The 18819-nt window shown below is 35.6% G+C and overlaps 1 protein-coding gene across 2 annotated transcripts in view; it reads right to left on the bottom strand.

The window, feature by feature from the left end:
* The window catches only part of SPOCK1 (SPARC (osteonectin), cwcv and kazal like domains proteoglycan 1), a 349554-nt gene that overhangs the window by 112483 nt on the left and 218252 nt on the right, over positions 1-18819 (bottom strand). For both annotated transcript variants that reach the window (XM_051978132.1, XM_051978133.1), the window contains exon 5: positions 11982-12111. In XM_051978132.1, coding sequence (XP_051834092.1) covers positions 11982-12111 — 130 coding nt within the window. The remainder of the gene's footprint in view (positions 1-11981; positions 12112-18819) is intronic.

The following is an 18819-nucleotide window of genomic DNA, read 5'->3' as shown; positions in this document are numbered from 1 at the left end:
TTTAAATTATAATATAATATGATTCTTTTTGGGAGCAAGCAGGTTTCTCGGGGAGGTTTTCTGGAGGCAGCCTTAGTTGCAGATGAAAGTAATAATCACTCCAAAATGCAGCCAGCTGATAAAATGCAAATGTTTATTTTCTCCTTCCAAAATAGCCCGGTTACTTTTTTTTAGTGGCCTATCTTTCTGCTTGGTTCCAAGAGCTCCCTCTGAATGTCTCCAAATCCAAAGGTTTGTCCTTCAGCCTCTGGCCAGCCAGGTGGAGGTTGTAATGAATCTTTCTTGCCTCCGAGAGAGGGATTCTGGCTGAAATTCACTTGATGCTCCTCTCTCAATCTAAATTCAGCTGAACTCTCTTAACTGGGTCTCTTTTCTTCTTATATATCAGAGAGTGGGATTATGCATTTTCTCCCATAGTGCTCTCTGTCACTAAGAGTTTCAAGGGAGATGTGAAGTCAGATATCTCATACTAAATCCTGAAATCTCCCAAACATGTGAACTCCAATGAGTAAAGGTGTGAACACAAGCATTGTATCAATTAGTTCTACTTAGTATCTTGCTTCAGGTTCTGACCCAAAACATCTTCTTGTAAGATCAGATCAATGATACTGAACCATGCTAAATTAGATAATTGTTGTCTCTATCAACTCTCATGACTTAAAAATTTGTAAAAATTCCAACATATTTGTTTTTTAGTTTTTGTTTTTTATTAAAGCTTTTTATTACAAAGCAAATGCATGGGTAATTTTTCCAACTTTGACCTTTGCATAACATTTTGTTCCAAATTTTCCACTCCTCCCCACCCCCTCCTCTAGCTGGCTGGTAGTCCAATATATGTTAAATATTTTGAAATACTTGTTAGATGCAATATATGTATACATATTTATTCAGTTATCTTGTTGCGCAAGAAAAATCAAAAGGAGGAAGAAAAATAAAAATTTTGAGAAAGAAAACAAAATGCAAGCAAATTACAACAGAGAGAGTGAGGATGCTATGTTGTGTTCCATGCTGTTTCCATGGTTGCTCTCTGGGTAGAGATGGCTCTCTTCATCACTGTACAAGTGGAACTGGCTTGAATCATCTCAATGTTGAAGAGAGGCATGTACATCAGAATTGATCATTTATAGTCTTTTATTGTCCTTGTTCTGATCATTTCACTTAGCATCAATTCATGTAGGTCTCTCCAAGCCTCTCTGAAATAATCCTGCTGGTCGTTTCTTACAGAACAATAGTATTCCATAGAATTCATACACCATAATTTATTCAGCCATTCTCCAATTGATGGGCATCCACTAAGTTTCCAGTATCTTGCCACTCTAAAGAGGGCTGCCACAAACATTTTTGCACATAGAGGTCCCTTTTCCTTGTTAAATGCCTCTTTGGGATATAATCCCAGTAGAAATACTGCTGGGTCAGAGAGTACCCAAAGTTTGATAACTTTTTGAGCATACTTCCAAACTGCGCTCCAAATGGTTGGATACATTCACAGTTCCACCGCTAATGTATCAGTGTCCCAGTTTTCTCACATCCCCTCCAACATTCGTCATTATCTTTTCCTGTTACCTTAGCCAATCTGACAGGTATGTAGTGGTATCTCAGAGTTGTCTTAATTTTCATTTCTCTGATCAATAGTAATTTGGAGTACCTTTTCAAGTGGCTACAAATAGTTTCAATTTTTTCATCTGAAAATTGTCTTTTCATGTATTTTGACCACTTATCAATTGGAGAATGGCTTGAACTATTAAAAATCTGAATCAATTCTCTATGTATTTTAGAAATAAGACCTTTATCAGATCCTTTGGATGTAAACCTATTTTCCCAGTTTATTGCTTCCCTTCTAATCTTGTCTGCATTAGTTTTGTTTGAACAAAAACTTTTAAACTTAATATAATCAAAATTATCTATTTTATGATCAATAATAGTCTCTAGTTCTTTGGTCACAAAATCTTTCCTCCCCACAAATCTGAGAGATAAGCTGTCCTAAGTTGTTCTAATTTGTTTATAATATCATTCTTTATGTCTAGATCATGAACTTTTTTTGAAATATTTTGGAATATGGTATTAGGTTTATGCCTACTCTCTGTCATACTAGTTTCCAATTTACCCAGAAGTTTTTGTCAAGTAGTGAATTCTTATCCCCAAATCTGGGGCCTTTGGGTTTGTCAAATACCAGATTGATATAGTTGATTAGCTATTTTGTTCTGTGAACCTAACCTGTTCCATTGATCAATTTCTCTATTTCTTAGCCACTTCCAAATAATTTTGATGACCACTGCTTTATAATATAATTTTAGATCTGGTACAGCTAGGCCACCTTCATTTGATTTTTTTTTTCATTAATTCCCTTGAAATTCTTGACCTTTTGTTTTTCCATATGAACTTTGTTGCTATTTTTTCTAGATCATCAAAATAGTTTTTTGGGAGTCTGATTGGTATACTGCTAAATAAATAGATTAGTTTAGGTAGTATTGTCATCTTTATTATATTTGCTCACCCAATCCAAGAGCATTTAATATTTTTCCAGCTGGTTAGATCAGACTTTGTGTGGAAAAGTGTTTTACTCATAAAGTTTCTGATTTTCCCTTGGCAGATATATTCCTAAATATTTTACACAATCAGTAGTTACTTTAAATGGAATTTCTCTTTGTAACTCTAACTGTTGGGTTTTGTTAGTAATATATAAGAATGCTGATGACTTATGTGGGTTTATTTTGCATCCTGCAACTTTGCTAAAGGTGTGGATTGTTTCTAATAACTTTTTAGTAGAGTCTCTGGGGTTTTCTAAGTATACCATCATATCATCAGCAAAGAGTGATACTTTGGTTTCCTCATTGCTTATTCTTATTCCTTTAATCACTTTCTCAACTCTTATTGCCAGAGCTAGCATTTCTAATACAATATTAAATAGTAATAGTGATAGTGGGCAACCTTGTTTCACTCCTGATTTTATTGGGAATGGTTGCACTTTGTCCCCATTACATATGATGCTTACTACTGGTTTTAAATAGATGCTACTGATTATTTTAAGGAAGAGTCCATTTATTCGTATACTCTCAAGAGTTTTTAATAGGAATGGATGTTGGATTTTATCAAATACTTTTTCTGCATCTATTGAGATGATCATATGGGTTTTGTTAATTTGGTTATTAATATGGCCAATTATACTGATAGTTTTCCTAATATTGAACCAGCCCTGCATTCCTGGTATAAATCCTACTTGATCATGGTGTATTATCCTGGGGATGATTTTCTGTAGTCTTTTTGCTAATATCTTATTTAAGATTTTAGCATCAATATTTATTAGGGAGATTGGTCTATAATTTTCTTTCTCTGTTTTCAACCTACCTGGTTTAAGTATCAGTACCATGCCTGTGTCATAAAAAGAATTTGATAGGACTCCTTCATTCCCTCTTTTTTCAAATAGTTTATAAAGCATTGGGGCTAATTGTTCTTTGAATGTTTGGTAGAATTCACATGTAAATCCATCTGGTCCCGGGGATTTTTTTTTAGGGAGCTGATTAATAGCCTGTTCTATTTTTTTTCTGAAATGGGATTATTTAAGCAATTTACTTCCTCCTCTGATAATCTGCAAAGCCTATATTTTTGGAGGTAGTCATCCATTTTGCTTAGGTTATCAAATTTATTGGCATAAAGTTGGGCAAAGTAACCCCTTATTATTTCTTAAATTTCCTCTTCATCAGTGGAAAGTTCTCCCTTTTCATTTTTAAGACTACTAATTTGATTTCCCTCTCTCCTTTTTCTAATCATATTTTCCTAAGGTTTATCAATTTTATTGATTTTTTCATAAAACCAACTCTTACTTTTATTTATTACTTCAATAGTTTTTTTTTTACTTTCTATATTATTAATTTCTCCTTTTAATTTTAGAATTTCAAGTTTAGTAATTGATTGGGGGTTTTTAATTTGGTCTTTTTCTAGCTTTTTAAGTTGCAGGCCCAATTCACTGATCTTTTTTTCTCTATTTTATTCAAGTAAGCCTGTAAGGATATAAAATTTCCCCTTATTACCACTTTGGCTGCATCCCATAAATTTTGGTATGATGTCTCACTATTGTCATTATCTTGAGTGAAATTATTAATTGTGTCTATAATTTGCTGTTTCACCCAATCATTCTTTAAGATGAGATTATTTAGTTTCCAATTTCTTTTTGGTCTATTTACACCTAACTTTTTGTTGAATGTAGTTTTTATTGCATTGTGATCTGAAAAGAAAGCATTTACTGTTTCTGCCTTCCTGCATTTAATTTTGAGGTCTTTATGTCCTAATATATGGTCAATTTTTGTGCAAGTTATATGAACTGCTGAGAAGAAAGTATATTCCTTTCTGTCACCATTCATTTTTCTCTGGAGATCTATCATACTAATTTTTCTAATATTCTATTTACCTCTTTAATTTCTTTCTTATTTGTTTTGTGATTTGGTTTACACAAATCTGAGTGTGCAAGACTGAAATCTCCCACTATTGTAGTTTTGCTGTCTATTAATTCTCACAACTCTCTTAACTTCTCCTTTAGAAAGTTAGATGCTATACCACTTGGTGCATATATGTTTCATACTGATATTGCTTCATTGTCTATAGTACCCTTTAGCAAGATATAGTTTCCTTCCTTATCTCTTTTAATTAGATCAATTTTTGTTTTTGCTTGATCTGAGATAAGGATGGCTACCCTTGCTTTTTTGATTTCACCTGAAGCATAATAGATTCTGCTCCAGCCTTTTACCTTTACTCTGTATGTATCTCCCTGTTTTAAATGTGTTTCCTGTAAACAACAGATTGTAGGGTTCTGACTTTTGATCCAGTCTGCTATCCGCCTCTTCTTTATGAGAGAGTTCATCCCATTCACATTTATGGTTAAAATAACCAATTCTGTATTTCCTGCCATCCTAATATCCCCAGATTATACTTTTCTTTTTCTTGTCCTCCTTCCCTTTTCCCCTAGTATTAAACTTATTTCTTCCACGTGCATTACGCAGCTCTCCCTCTTTAGTATCCCTTCCTCCTCCCTTTGAATACCTTCCCCTTTTTTGTACCCTTTCCTTATTACTCTTTTTCCTTTTCCCATCAATTGGAGAATGGTTGGGTAAATTTTGGTATATGAATGTTATGGAATATTATTGTTCAATAAGAAATGACCAGCAAGATGAATACAGAGAGTCTTGGAGAGACTTACATGAACTGATGCTAAGTGAAATGAGCAAAACCAGGAGATCATTATATACTTTAACAATGATACTGTATGAAGATGTATTCTGATGGAAGTGGATTTCTTTGTCAAAGAGGCCTAACTCAGTTTCAATTGATAAATGATGGACAGAAGCAGCTACACCCAAAGAAAGAACACTGGGAAATGAATGTGAACTATTTGCATTTTTGTTTTTCTTTCCAGGTTATTTTTACCTTCTGAATCCAATTCTCCCTGTGCAACAAGAGAACTGTTCGGTTCTGCATACATATATTGTATCTAAGATATACTGCAGCATAATTAACATATATAGGACTGCTTGCCATCTAGGGGAGGGGTGGAGGGAAGGAATTCTACCAAACATTTAAAGAACAATTAAGTCCAATGCTAAATAAACTATGTGAAAAAATAGGGATTGAAGGAGTCCTACCAAACTCCTTTTATGACACAGACATGGTACTGATACCTAAATCGGGTAGGTTGAAAACAGAGAAAGAGAATTATAGATCAATCTCCCCAATGAATATTGATGCTAAAATCTTAAATAAAATATTAGCAAAAAGATTACAGAAAATCATCCCCAGGATAATACACTATGACCAAGTAGGATTTATACCAGGAATGCAGGGCTAATTCAATATTAGGAAAACTATTAGCATAATCAACTATATCAATAAGCAAACTAACAAAAACCATATGATCATCTCAATAGATGCAGAAAAAGCATTTGATAAAATCCAACATCCATTCCTAATAAAAACATTGGAGAGTATAGGAATAAATAGACTTTTCCTTAAAATAGTCAGGAGCATATATATAAAACCAATTCTAAGCATCATATGCAATGGGGAAAAACTGGAACCTTTCCCAATAAGATCTGGAGTGAAGCAAGGTTGCCCACTATCACCATTATTATTCAATATCATATTAGAAACACTAGCCTCTGCAATAAGAGTCGAGAAAGAGATTAAAGGAATTAGAGTAGGCAATGACTAAACCAAACTATCACTCTTTGCAGATGATATGATGGTATATCTAGAGAACCCCAAAGATTCTACTAAAAAGTTATTAGAAATAATTCATAATTTTAGCAAAGTAGCAGGATACAAAATAAATCCCCATAAATCCTCAGCATTGTTATACATCACCAACAAAATCCAACAGCAAGGGATCAGTGGAAAAGGTTAGGTTCAGAAGACAGAATAGTCAACTATAGCAATCTAGTGTTTGACAAACCCAAAGCCCCTAACTTCTGGGAAAAGAATTCATTATTTGATAAAAACTGCTGGGATAATTGGAAATTAGTATGGCAGAAATTAGGCATGGACCCACACTTAACACCATATATCAAGATAAGATCAAAATGGGTCTATGACCTAGGCATAAAGAACGAGATTATAAATAAATTAGAGGAACATAGAATAGTTTATCTCTCAGACTTGTGGAGGAGAAAGAAATTTGTGACCAAAGATGAACTAGAGACCATTACTGATCACAAAATAGAAAATTTGGATTATATCAAATTAAAAAGCCTTTGTACAAACAAAACTAATGCACACAAGATTAGAAGTGAATGTCCTTCCCACCTCTTGTTTCTAGAGCAAGGTATACATGTATTCTTTATACATCTTTATAGCAGAAATATAGTTCCCAAGATTTCTTTTTACCTTTTTAGGTTTCTCTTGAGTTCTCTTGAGTTCTCTTGAGTTTGTAGATCAAAGTTTTTGTTAAGTTCTGTTTTTTTTTTCATCAAAAATAGGTGAAATTTGCTTATTTCGTTGAATGACCATCTTGTCCCCTGGGAAAAAATGCTCATTTTGGCTGGGTAAGTTATTTTTGGTTGCATACCAAGTTCCTTAGCCTTTTGAAATACCATATTCCAGACTTTTCAGTCTTTTATTGTGGATGCTGCTAGATCCTGGGTAATCCTTATTGTGGTTCCTCTATATTTGATTTGGGTTTTTCTAGCCACTTGCAGCATTTTTTCCTTCATCTGAGGGTTCTGACATTTGGCTACTATATTTCTTGGTGTTTTGATTTTAGGTCCCTTTCAGTAGGTGATCGATAAATTCTTCCAATGTCTATTTTACCCTCTGTTTCTATGACTTCTTGGCAGTTCTCTTTGATAATTTCCTGGAAAATAGTGTCCAGGCTCTCTTTTTCATCACATTTTTCTGGGAGTCCCATAATTCTCACATTATCTTTCCTGGATCTATTTTCCAGGTCTGTTGTTTTCCCAAAAAGATATTTAACATTTTTTCCATTATTTGATTTTTTTTTTCTTTTGCTTGACTGATTCTTCTTGTCTCCTCGAGTCATTCAATTCCATTTGTTCGATTCTGATTTTCAATGAAGTATTTTCTTCACTCACTTTTTTTATATCTTTCTCTAATTGTCCTATTGAGTTCTTTTGTTCTATGGAATTTTTTTCCATTTTGCCAATTTTACTTTTTAGAAAACTATTTTCTGTTTCCAGTTCACTAAACCTATTTTTCAAGGATTTGATTCCTTTATCCAGGAATGGATATTCCTGTCTTTAATTGAGTGAGATGACTTCTCCAGACTCTCTTGCCAAACCTCCCTCTCTTTTTCCCATTTTTCTTCTAGCTCTCTTGTGAGAACCTTTTTAAATTGTTCTATGAGATTCATCTGTGCTGAGGAACAGATGATCTCCTCCTTTTTAGTCTCCTCAATATTTAGAGTCTGCTCTCTATCCATATAGAAGCTGTCAATGGTTAAGGTCCTTTTCAATTTTTTGCTCATTTTGTCAGAGAAGAATCAAAGACAAACTAGCAAAGAAAACAAGATTCTTCAATGGAATCTGCCTTTTTGTGGGGAGAGGCTGGGTGGTGTTACCAAACTTCCTGTACAGACTACGGGGTGGGAGGGCGCAGGTGGGGCAGCTGGGAGGCACTAGCAGGACAGCGATGGCTGTCCTGCGCCTGTACTCTGAGACTCTGAGAGCGTGCTGAGACACTGTGGGGGAGGGGTGGCCAGGTCCCAAGAGATTCTAGCTGTTTGGGGTTGTATTCTTCACCTGTGGTGTTTTTAGCTTCTCTGCTGGGCTGCTGGCTTGCTGCCAGGGCAAAGTATCCAATTCTATAGCAAAGCTCTCCCCACAGAGACGGCTGCGATCACTCCCCACCCCCCTCCAGTCTGCTCGGCTGTGAGCTGCCTGCTGGGCTCTCGCTGCCACTGCCTGCCCTCAGCCTGCGCCTGATTTAAAACCGTCCCTGCCTTCAAGCAAAATCAGACCTCTCCTGGTGAATTTCAAGGATGTCTTCTCTTTGTAACTATTTGTGTTGTTTTTTTTTTTTCAGTCAAGCATTAATTCAGAGGCTTGTAATGAAATGGATTCTGAGAGAAAACATGGAGCTACGCGGAGCTTACACAGCTGTGTGCCTCCTCTCTGCCTTCTTTGCCAGAAGTAGACTTGTGACTCTCATATTGAATACTGACTTGTGAATATCCCAAAACTCCATTGAGTATTTAAATACATTAGTGAGCTAGAGAATTTGCTAAGTACCATGCTAAATTAGGCAATTGACTTATCACTTTGTAAGGATTCCAACAGACTAGAGGACACAAATAGCTATTATTTCTGTCTCTTTACCTGGTGACCAGTTATCCATTATTTTATGTTTAGACAATTTACTAGGAAGAGGATGCAGTAGGTCCTTATACATCATAAAGAAAGGTATCTCTTCTAAAGAGCAGCTGCCACAACAGCCTGTCAGAATGGTACCTTTATAAAACAGGACACCATGGCATACTGAAAACATCATATTTTTTCACATGAAATCCTAAGCACCATAGAAAGTCAACCATTATATTAAAATTAAAATTTATATAAAAAACAAAAATATAAAAAAAATAAATTAAAAGTGAACCCAGACATTTCAAGCAAGACACCTAAAATATAAGCTGTGGCAGTCTATTTGGGTAAAGGGAGACAAGCAAACATTTTTTAAAAGAAAAAGCTTCTGAATGTTCTGCTCCTGATATGTTTTAAGAATCCCAATGAAATACTCTGCACAGAGATTAATCTTCTCTTCCCAATTGTTATCAGGACACTGGTCAGCCTTTCAGAAATATCAGAGAACTGACCTACAAAGGGAGTCCAGTGTAGCCAAAAGATTAGGGTTTGTCATTAACAATATATCAATATGATCATTACTAGCTATATGATCCACAGAGAGGGCCAATTTACTTCACTGAGAGCCTCAAATTCCTAATTTGTAAACTGCAGATAATCTTACTTGTATTAGATACCTCTCATGGATAATGTAAGGGTCAAGTAAGAGAGAATGAATTTGAAGTACATTTCAAATTACAAAAGTCTAGGAAAATATGAGCAGTATCTCATCATTACCATTAACATTATCACTACACACAGGAAGCACTTACTAAATGCATTGTCAATGAATGAGAGGCAGTAGAAGTAGAAGGCAGTATAGCAAAAAGAGAAATGGAAAGAACACTAAATAAAAAAATCAAAAGCCTTGACTATGACACTTGCAAAAGCATCATTGTCAGCAAGTCACTTATCCTGTTTTGGCCTCAGTTTCTTCATCTATAAAAAAATGAGAAAATTGGACTGATGTCTGAAATCCATCTCAACTTCAAATCCACAATTCTATGTTCCCTTCAGCTCTAACATTCCATGATTCCATTATCTTAGATATTTCAATTTTTAAAAAATCAGAATGAAGATACTTTAAAATCTGTAAAGAAATCATCTACATGGACCAGGGAACATAAGCTTAGTTCACTGGTATCATTTGGTTTATTCTCCCACTAGGCACTGCTTCTTATCAGTCTTGTAGAATTGAAAGTAAATAGGATGACCATGGAGTGGAGCCAAGATGGCAGAGAAGGCATAAGTGACTTTCTGAACTTTCTCATACCCTCACTACCAATTATTAAATTCAGCCTCAAAAATAGCACTTAACTGGTAAAATTCACAAAGATTGGAAATGCAGCAACTTACCAGCCAAAGATAATCTGGAAGATCTCCAGAAACAGTTTGTCCTGAGTGGCGGGAACAGACCAGCGCAAACAGGGATAGAATTAGAGGCTAGCATATTGAGCAGACCAGGTGGTTTTGGCCTCTGTGGTTAGAAAATTTATGGAGACAACTCTGCCATAGGCTGACTCCTCTGCTCTGTTTGTAAAGCAGTAGACCAGAAGAGAAATTAAAGCCAAAGGTAGAGGGTACTCTAAAAAACACCAGAACTTAACAAGATCTGGCTATACCCACCCAAAACTGGAAGTGACTCAGCACAGACCACAGCACAGCTGTACAGCTGCATTCTGCAGCATGGGCAGAGGCAGTCACAAATCTGTACAGCAGGGGGGCATAGCCTGAGGCAGCCTCTAATCTGCCCAGTGTGGGCCTTGGCCTGGGGCAATAGAACTTCTGCAGTGTGACTGTGCTTTCCTAGGCAGAACTACTTCTGGTGCTGTATGGGACTAGTTGGCCAACTGCTAAAACTGACAATCCCAAAGCAGGCTTAGTCTTGGGGTAGTGACATTTTAGCTGCTCAGCCTGTAGTCCCAGGGCAGTTGCTAATCCACACAGCAGGGTTCTTCACTGGGCACTTACACAGCTCAACTGTGATATTCAGGTCTAGTCACTTCTAGTGGGGAACTTTTTTCCAAGAGCACTCCTACACCTAACTCTTTGCAGACCATTGGCAGGACAGCTACTGTCTATACATCTATTCCTACTCTGCAGAGGAAGCTGGTAATGTCCTTGCCCTGAAGGCAGACCCTACAGGCTTTAAAAAAAATGAGTAAAAAAATTGAAAAGATGAGCAATAGATTATATACAGAAAGAGAGCAGGTTTTCAACCCCAAGAAGACTAATAGCAGACAGTCTCCAGACAATACCTCAAAGGGGGATGTAACCTGGTCCCCAGTACACAAGGTTCTCCTAAAAGAGACTATTAAAATTCTTAAAAGAGAGCTAGAAGAAAAATGGGGAAAGGAAATAGAAGTTATGCAAGAAAGTAACAACTTACTGACTTCTGTGATGCCTTTCCTAGACCCAAGTCTCTCTCCCTCAATATCCACATTTCTCCAACTTGTTGCACTACCATACTTTGACTCTCATTTGTCATCACTAATTTTCTGGCAAAGAAAAAGAAGAGGGATTTCAAGGGCCTATAAAGATATCTGTGGATCCTACTGTCTCATCCCATTCTTGACAAATCTGTCTTTAGTTTTTTTCTTTAAAACCAAAAGTGCAGTCCTATAAATGATAGCAGCATCTTAGGCTCATTTTCAACAGACCAGCAGCACAGGATGGCAATGCTGATCCACAGATATTAAACATCCTCTTTCCCATTATGTAAACAGTTCTGAAGTGTTCATGACTTTAAAAAAATTGCTCACATCCATTCATGAAGTAATAACCATGATGAATCTTTCTGATCTGTTACATTGAAATAAGTTATTCTCCCTTTGTCCCCTTCCATTCCAAGGCACCTATGCTTTGGCTTATGTGACATAATAATTTCATTTGGCCTATCTGACTATCCTGTGCAAGGTTATCTCTATTTGTTTATCTGTTGCACACAGATACATAAAATTCAAGTATGATAAAGGTGGCATATGTGTATATCTGTATCTATGTACATATATGTGCTTATCGACAAAATGATATGTGAAATGGAAGTTTCTTTTGATTCAGCCCATATGCCATGAAATATTTTAGATGTTTAATTAGAATAACAGTGATAATGGAAAAAAACTTTAGAGAACAAAGAGCATTTACCTTAGAGGTGTAGGTGTGGCCATCAGAGCCACAGACAAGACCAGTGTGAGCTGAAGCAGTGCAAGGTTTGCACTTGACTACATTTGAAATTTCAGTCTGGTGTTTGTGGGCCACAGTCCCCTTCTTTTGTCTGAAATTATGAAACAGAGATACACACACAAAAAAGAAAAATAAAGTTAACCAAAACACCAAATGGTTGAGAATTTTTTCTTTGATAGAATTGTGGGAAGGGAAGACACTTATTATAATAAAACCTAAGAGCTTTCTGTTTTTAATCAAGCAAACCCCTATCCCCCTCATATGCTCTCAATTACTTTTCCTGCCATCCTAAGAAACTAAGGTAGAGCAAATGTAAATTATGCACAGTATTAGGTAGAAGTTTGAAAGTGACTTTCTAAGAACCAAATTACTAAATTATAACTTCAGTGGATCAAGAATCATGAATGGGGGAATCATTTGACCATTCTTTGCAGTCCCAGAGATGGCTTCTAGGCACATTTCCACCATCTCACAGGGAAAGAAGAAATGCTAGACATAGAAATGTTAATGATCCAGAAAAAAATTAACTCAAAAACTCATTGGTTACTGAATTAAGCTTCACCAAGATAATGGGACATCCTTTTATTTTTTTGCAAGCATCATTATCAATCAAAAAAATTCATTAAGAACTTCCTGTGTGTCAATCACTCTACAAGGTTCTAGGAATACAAATAAAGTAAATAAAATAATCCTTTTACAAAAAGTATGCATTCTGGAGGGAGGGGAGGAAGGAGAGACAAATAGCATCTGTCATGTATAGATACAATTAAGATTTTCAAAACATTTTCTATTTGATCCTCATAATAACTCTCTAAAACAGGTGATATTATTATCTCCATTTTCTAGGTAAGGAAACCAAGCCTCAGATTACAGGATTACACAGTAATTATCAGGGCAGGATTCAAACTCAGTACAGTGATGCTTCCATTAAACCACCATATCCTCAAGCTAGGATTGAGGGAATCATAGGATTAATGAGAGGGTGAAATTGGGTGACCTTTGAGATATTTTCCAGCTCTAAATCTGTGGAACCTAAGAAACCATTTCAAACAAACCACTCCTTTTACAGATTCAGAAATCAAGGGTCTGAAAGATTGTGTAATTTGCCCATGGTGACTTAGAAAATTGAAAAGTTTGGATTCAAACCCAGGTCTTATAATTTCAAATCTAGCCTTCCTTCCATCACGTCACACAAAGATACATATTGGATAAATGTTCTACTTCTGAAGTGGAGGAAACCAATAAGCAATTCTCTTTCTCTGACCTCCCAGGCTGTGAACTCTAGGCTGAGAACAAAGCCTGTCTCAAAGTGGTGTAGATAGAAATGCATTCCTAAATGCAGCTAAATGACTATCACAGCTGTAGAAAAGTTTTTTTTTTGTATAAAGAACAAAAAATGTTCTATATACATTTTTGAAACAATTTCATTCCAGCTTGCAATTTGCCAGGCAATAAAGATTTTGAGGTAATGCCACTTTCAACTGTTCAAATAATCAAAATTCTATTCTTTCATTTCAGCTCAAGTTTTCTCCAATTCTAACCTTTGTCATAGTGATGTATAGTGCTATTAGGATGGCTTGTGTCCACAGAAGGAACTCCATCTCAGTATCACAAGCCATATAATCCTGTGGTCAAAGTCACCATTTCATTCTTAGGCAGCCACTCTCCCAACAAACTACATTTTCACATGTAGCTTTGAGAGTAAATTCACCTCAAAAGAAAAATATTACTAAGCCAATCCTAAATCCCATAAAAAGAGCCCTCACATGAAATGATTCTACAGAAGAGATTACCTGCTTCAATATGTGGAGGTTATGGAACAATGAATTCCCAATAGAACCTTTGAAAAATATCTTGGCCTTAATATTCTTTTACATTGCCACTTTCCAGCACCTGAAATAGGCTTCTGTACATATGGGCATTTTAAATAAATGTTTATTGAATTGCCATGAACTTGCCTATTCAATCATCCTTGGTAATGTCATAAATTATCAAATGGCATCTAACTACCTACTACCTTTCTTGAAAGGAGAAAAGGACATTGCACTATACCTTCTCCCATTATCTAAAGCCAAGAAAGTGGGTTCTAAAGAGGAAGACTGATTGGACCAAAGAAACAACTTTCTACATATTAATAGAGCAGCCCTCTTTTGATTAGAGAAGAAGAGCCCTTCAGACCTGGACCAGGTTAGCTAAAATGATATCAGGGGAAAGTGACAAATACTGGAGAGGATGTGGAAAAATTGGGCACTAATTTATTGTTTATGGAAATATAAAATGATAAAACCATTTTGGAAAGCAATCTGGAAATTTGCCCTGAATTATTAAACTATCTATATCTGTTGGACACAGTAAGTGAGCATTGTATAAAGTAATAGCAACATTATTGCTTTTTAAGAATGACTGTAAGCCAAGAAATTATTTTGTGTATTATAAAGAGCCAAACTAACTATAAAGGACATATGAATAAAAATGTTATCTGCATCTAGAGAAAGTATGTATAGAATAATTATACATAGTTATCTCTGGAGTAGAACAGAGTGGGAAGAAATAAAAAGAAAAAAAAAATTATCTACATGATAATTTTGTAGTAAATTTGAAAGGAATAACAAATTGTAACAGATTGGGAAGAAATAAAAAAGAAAAAAAAATTATCTACATGATAATTTTGTAGTAAATTTGAAAGGAATAACAAATTGTAACAGATTTGCAATTCCTTGTACAATTTTTTTTTGTTTGTACTACATAATGGAAATACTTATTTTATTCTATAAAATTAAATATTTTTGAAAGACTTTGAAGCATTAAGATAAAACATTGCCTTTTGCCTTCAGAAAGACTAAGGAGCTGGCATGGGGATTGTTATCTTATCACTCAAATAGAAGTAGTGAGCAGAGATTCAAGACAGTTCTTTTGAACTGTCTTCCTCTTGACCTCACTTCTTTCTGGGTAAGATAGAAACTTCTTATCTCTGTTTTATCTATCTATCATCTATCTCTGTCTCTATCTCTTTTTTCTATCCAAAAAACAAGAAAGCAAAAGATTTGGGGCTCTGTTTTTTTTTCCCTCAGAGTTAACATAGTACAGGGCATTAACACTCCCTTTGGGGCAGTGGTGGATATGAAATTGCTTTTGTGGAAATAAAAAGAATAACATCTGTCTTTTCTCTCCTTTTTTCATTTCCCTGGGAACATCTGAGAATTCCATTGGTTTTTAGTTAAGGTAGCCCAACAAAGTTCAAGGTGGATATTCATTGTCAACCTTCCTTACACGATAATTTGTCTTATATTCTTAAGATTGTTAAGAATGATAATATATGCTCTTTATTGCATGTAATAGAATTGGAAAGGAAATGAGCTTGTCATGCTGCAAGACATGGACAGCTCATATGATCTACTGACAGTCACAGTATTAAAAAAAACTAAGAGAAAATGAACTTATGACAAATATATGCAAGCATATAACCAAAACAATTAATGAGAATAAAACCATAATACATATAACTAATTACAATTAGTGAGAAAATATGATATATTCATATCAAGGAGATAACAAAACATATTCAAAAACATATGAGAAAGTATGATATATATTCATATCAAAGAGATAACAAATCTAATAACATATAAAAATACTGGTAAGGATTTTATCTCAATATATAGAAGGCTTTTTTTGTGTGTGTTTTAGAGCCAGGAACTTCTATGAGTAGGTGTTGTGCTTGGTAGTGTTAGTGAGATATCTCTCTTGAGCAAAATTGTATGTTTATTTAGTGGCCATTCTATTTACAACAAAGACCCAATGAGTTCTGACCTCAACAAGTTTGGGTTTCACTAAGTTCCCTACGTCCATTCCTCTACCACCAAAAATTGTTTCTAATTAGTCTTACTAAATGACTCTATGATGGTTATTACAAAGATAATATATCCAGGTCAAGTGATAAAATATCTATCTGAAGAGCCAATATGTCTTTCTTGTATTTGAATGACTCCACTCTATTATAAATGAAATATTTCTGTATTTCCATTTAGGATTATAGGGACCAGACTACACCAGGGATTATTCAAGGTTACAATTTAAAAGTGGAAAAATGAACCATTGGGATGGGTAAGAGAACCAATGACCAATCTCTGATTTACTTCTCCCTCCACTTAACTTCATTTTTCGGATAAGTATATGATCAGTCCCCCAAAATTAGTCTTCCATGCCCTGAATTACTGGAAATTTGCTTGTCACTATAGAAGGATTGCAGAATCCAGTGATATGAAAATTGCCATTTGAACATTATTTCTGAGTCTTTTAAAAAACTAGAGTTGAAAATATCACCCAATACCATTGGATAATAGGATGTAAGACTGGAAAGTCCCTTAGAATCATCTAGTTTAATTCCTTTACTTTATCATAGAAGATAGAGCCCAGAGAAGTGGGTGGTATGTACAATGTTACATGGTTCATCTCCATTTTACAAATGAAGCTCAAGGAGGTTAAATGATTTGTTCAGAATTGTACAATTAATAAGTCTCAAGATTTCCTCTGCTCTAAAGAATGTGACTACCTATAGCTCCAAAGGGTTTGCCACCCTTCACACACATATCAACCACCTCTCATGGTTTTCTAACAACAAACAATCACCTGAGGCTTTGGGATACCTCCACTCAAAACTAACCCCTTTTGGACCTGAACTCATTTGAAATAATTAATATTATTTCACCCCATCCCAATCATTCTGAAAACTCAAGTACAGTGGTTAGATCCCCTTCTCTACTTCCCACTGACCTCTCCCACTCCTCCCCTCCTTATTCCCCTCTCCCACTTTCTTTTCTAAAGCTTTTCAACCCTTCTACAATGCTTTCTGGAATGCTTGCTCCAAAAGTAACACATTGGACTTGTTCTTAAACATTTTCTTTTCTGACTCCCTCCATATTCTTGAAGTCACTGATCTGGATTGACCCTAATGACACAGATTACCTTGTTACTCTTTCCAGTGTTGGTTTACCCTTTCACTCATTAGTGAAGGTTGGGGAGTTGCAATATTCCTTATTTTCTGTTTCTACTTTTAGGCTTTCCCTCTACCATTATCAGTCAGTATTCTCTCCTCCTTTGAGATTCATTCAATCCATATTTATTACCCAATCAAAATTCTGATAGTGGTTATCTACAGACCTGGAGGGTATCCTCTTTTCTTCTTCAAAGCATGATTCACAATTTTCTCTCCTCTCCAGCTCCTGCTTTCACACTAGAGGACCTCAACATACATATTGATACTCCCTCAAATACCTTAGCTCCTAATTCCTCAGCTCACTCATAACACCTCATTAGAGTTACAGAGATGGTCATTGATCTTTTCATCAGTCACAAGTGTTCCACATTCATGTTAATGAAATCTGAAATTATTTTATTTCATCATAACCTGTAGTCTCCATCTCTCCGTCTTTCTCAAAATTCTATACCTTGTTCAATGGCCTCACTGATTTTCAAATACTCTTATCCCTCAGTTCTTTCTTAGTCCATCACCCCTACATTGTCTACACTCTCCACCCTTCCCATTGTTGACTTATTGGTGAAATATTTCAATTCTATATTGCTACATTGTGCTCTTCTTTCTAGTTCCTTATCCTTTTGTCCTGTTAAAGATCTTGCCCTTTCAAGTCCAGGGAATAGAGTAGCAGGCCTGGAGTTAGCAAGACTGATATTCATGGGTTCTAATCTGGCTTAGACTTTTAATAGTTGTGTGATCCTGGGCAAGTCACTTAATCCTATCTGTATCAACTTTCTCATCTGCCAAATGAGCTAGAGAAGAAAATAGCAAACCAGTCTATTATCTTTGCCAAGAAAACTCCAAATAAGGTTGAGAAGAAACAGACATGACTAAAATAATTAAATAACAACAAATTAGCAATTCAAAGCTTATTAGGAAAAAGACTATGCAAAAGAAACAGTGAAGAGAACGACAGTAGACTAAATGTCACAAAACAGTGAATACTGTAGATCACAGAATATTAGTCATAAGCAAACTTTTGCTAGTCCAACTCTTCATGCTAGGAAAATATAGACATAGAAAGTTTAGATGATTTAGTCAAAATCATATAATGTCTTAGTGACAGAGTCAAGATTAGCGTAGTGGGTCCCAATCCCAGTCCATTTGTCATTTCATTACACCATGAGTTTAGAACATGAAGCAGCCATCTTGGACCAGAGAGGTCAAAAAACTTATTAAGGGAAATTGGACTTCCAGATAGGCTTTGTAGAACAAGCAGTAGATCAGCAAAAAAGCTATAAACACAGAAGTTAAAGACTATAATCTCAAAATGCTAGAGCATCTGGAGACCTGACTACACTCATCTCTGGATGGTTCTGCACACATATATTGTGTTTAGGATATGCTGTGACATATTTAGCATGTAAAGGACTGCTTGCCATCTGGGCGAGGGGGTGGAGGGAAGGAGGGGAAAAATAGGAACAGAAGTGAATGCAAGGGGTAATGTTGTAAAAATTACCCTGGCATGGGTTCTGTCAATAAAAAGTTATTTTAAAAAATAAAATGTAATAAAATAAAATAAAGGAAAGGTTTAAGGGGAGGGACTCCAAGGGGGAAGGATGCTAAAGAGGAAAGGCTATGTGAGGCAACTGGTGCTCATAAATTTAATACTGGGGAGAGGGATAAGGACGAAAGGAAAGAGAAAAGCATATTCTGGGGTTAACAAGATGGCAGAAAATATAGAAATAATAACTTTAACCAAAACTGTGAAGTTGTAAACGCCCCCATAAAGAAGAAATGGATAGCAGACTGACTTAAAAGCCA

Source organism: Antechinus flavipes, chromosome 2 (genome assembly GCF_016432865.1).
Source record: "Antechinus flavipes isolate AdamAnt ecotype Samford, QLD, Australia chromosome 2, AdamAnt_v2, whole genome shotgun sequence".
Lineage (NCBI taxonomy): Eukaryota > Metazoa > Chordata > Mammalia > Dasyuromorphia > Dasyuridae > Antechinus > Antechinus flavipes.
The sequence above is the reverse complement of the archived record's forward strand: the minus strand, read 5'-3'. Positions and strand labels throughout refer to the sequence as shown.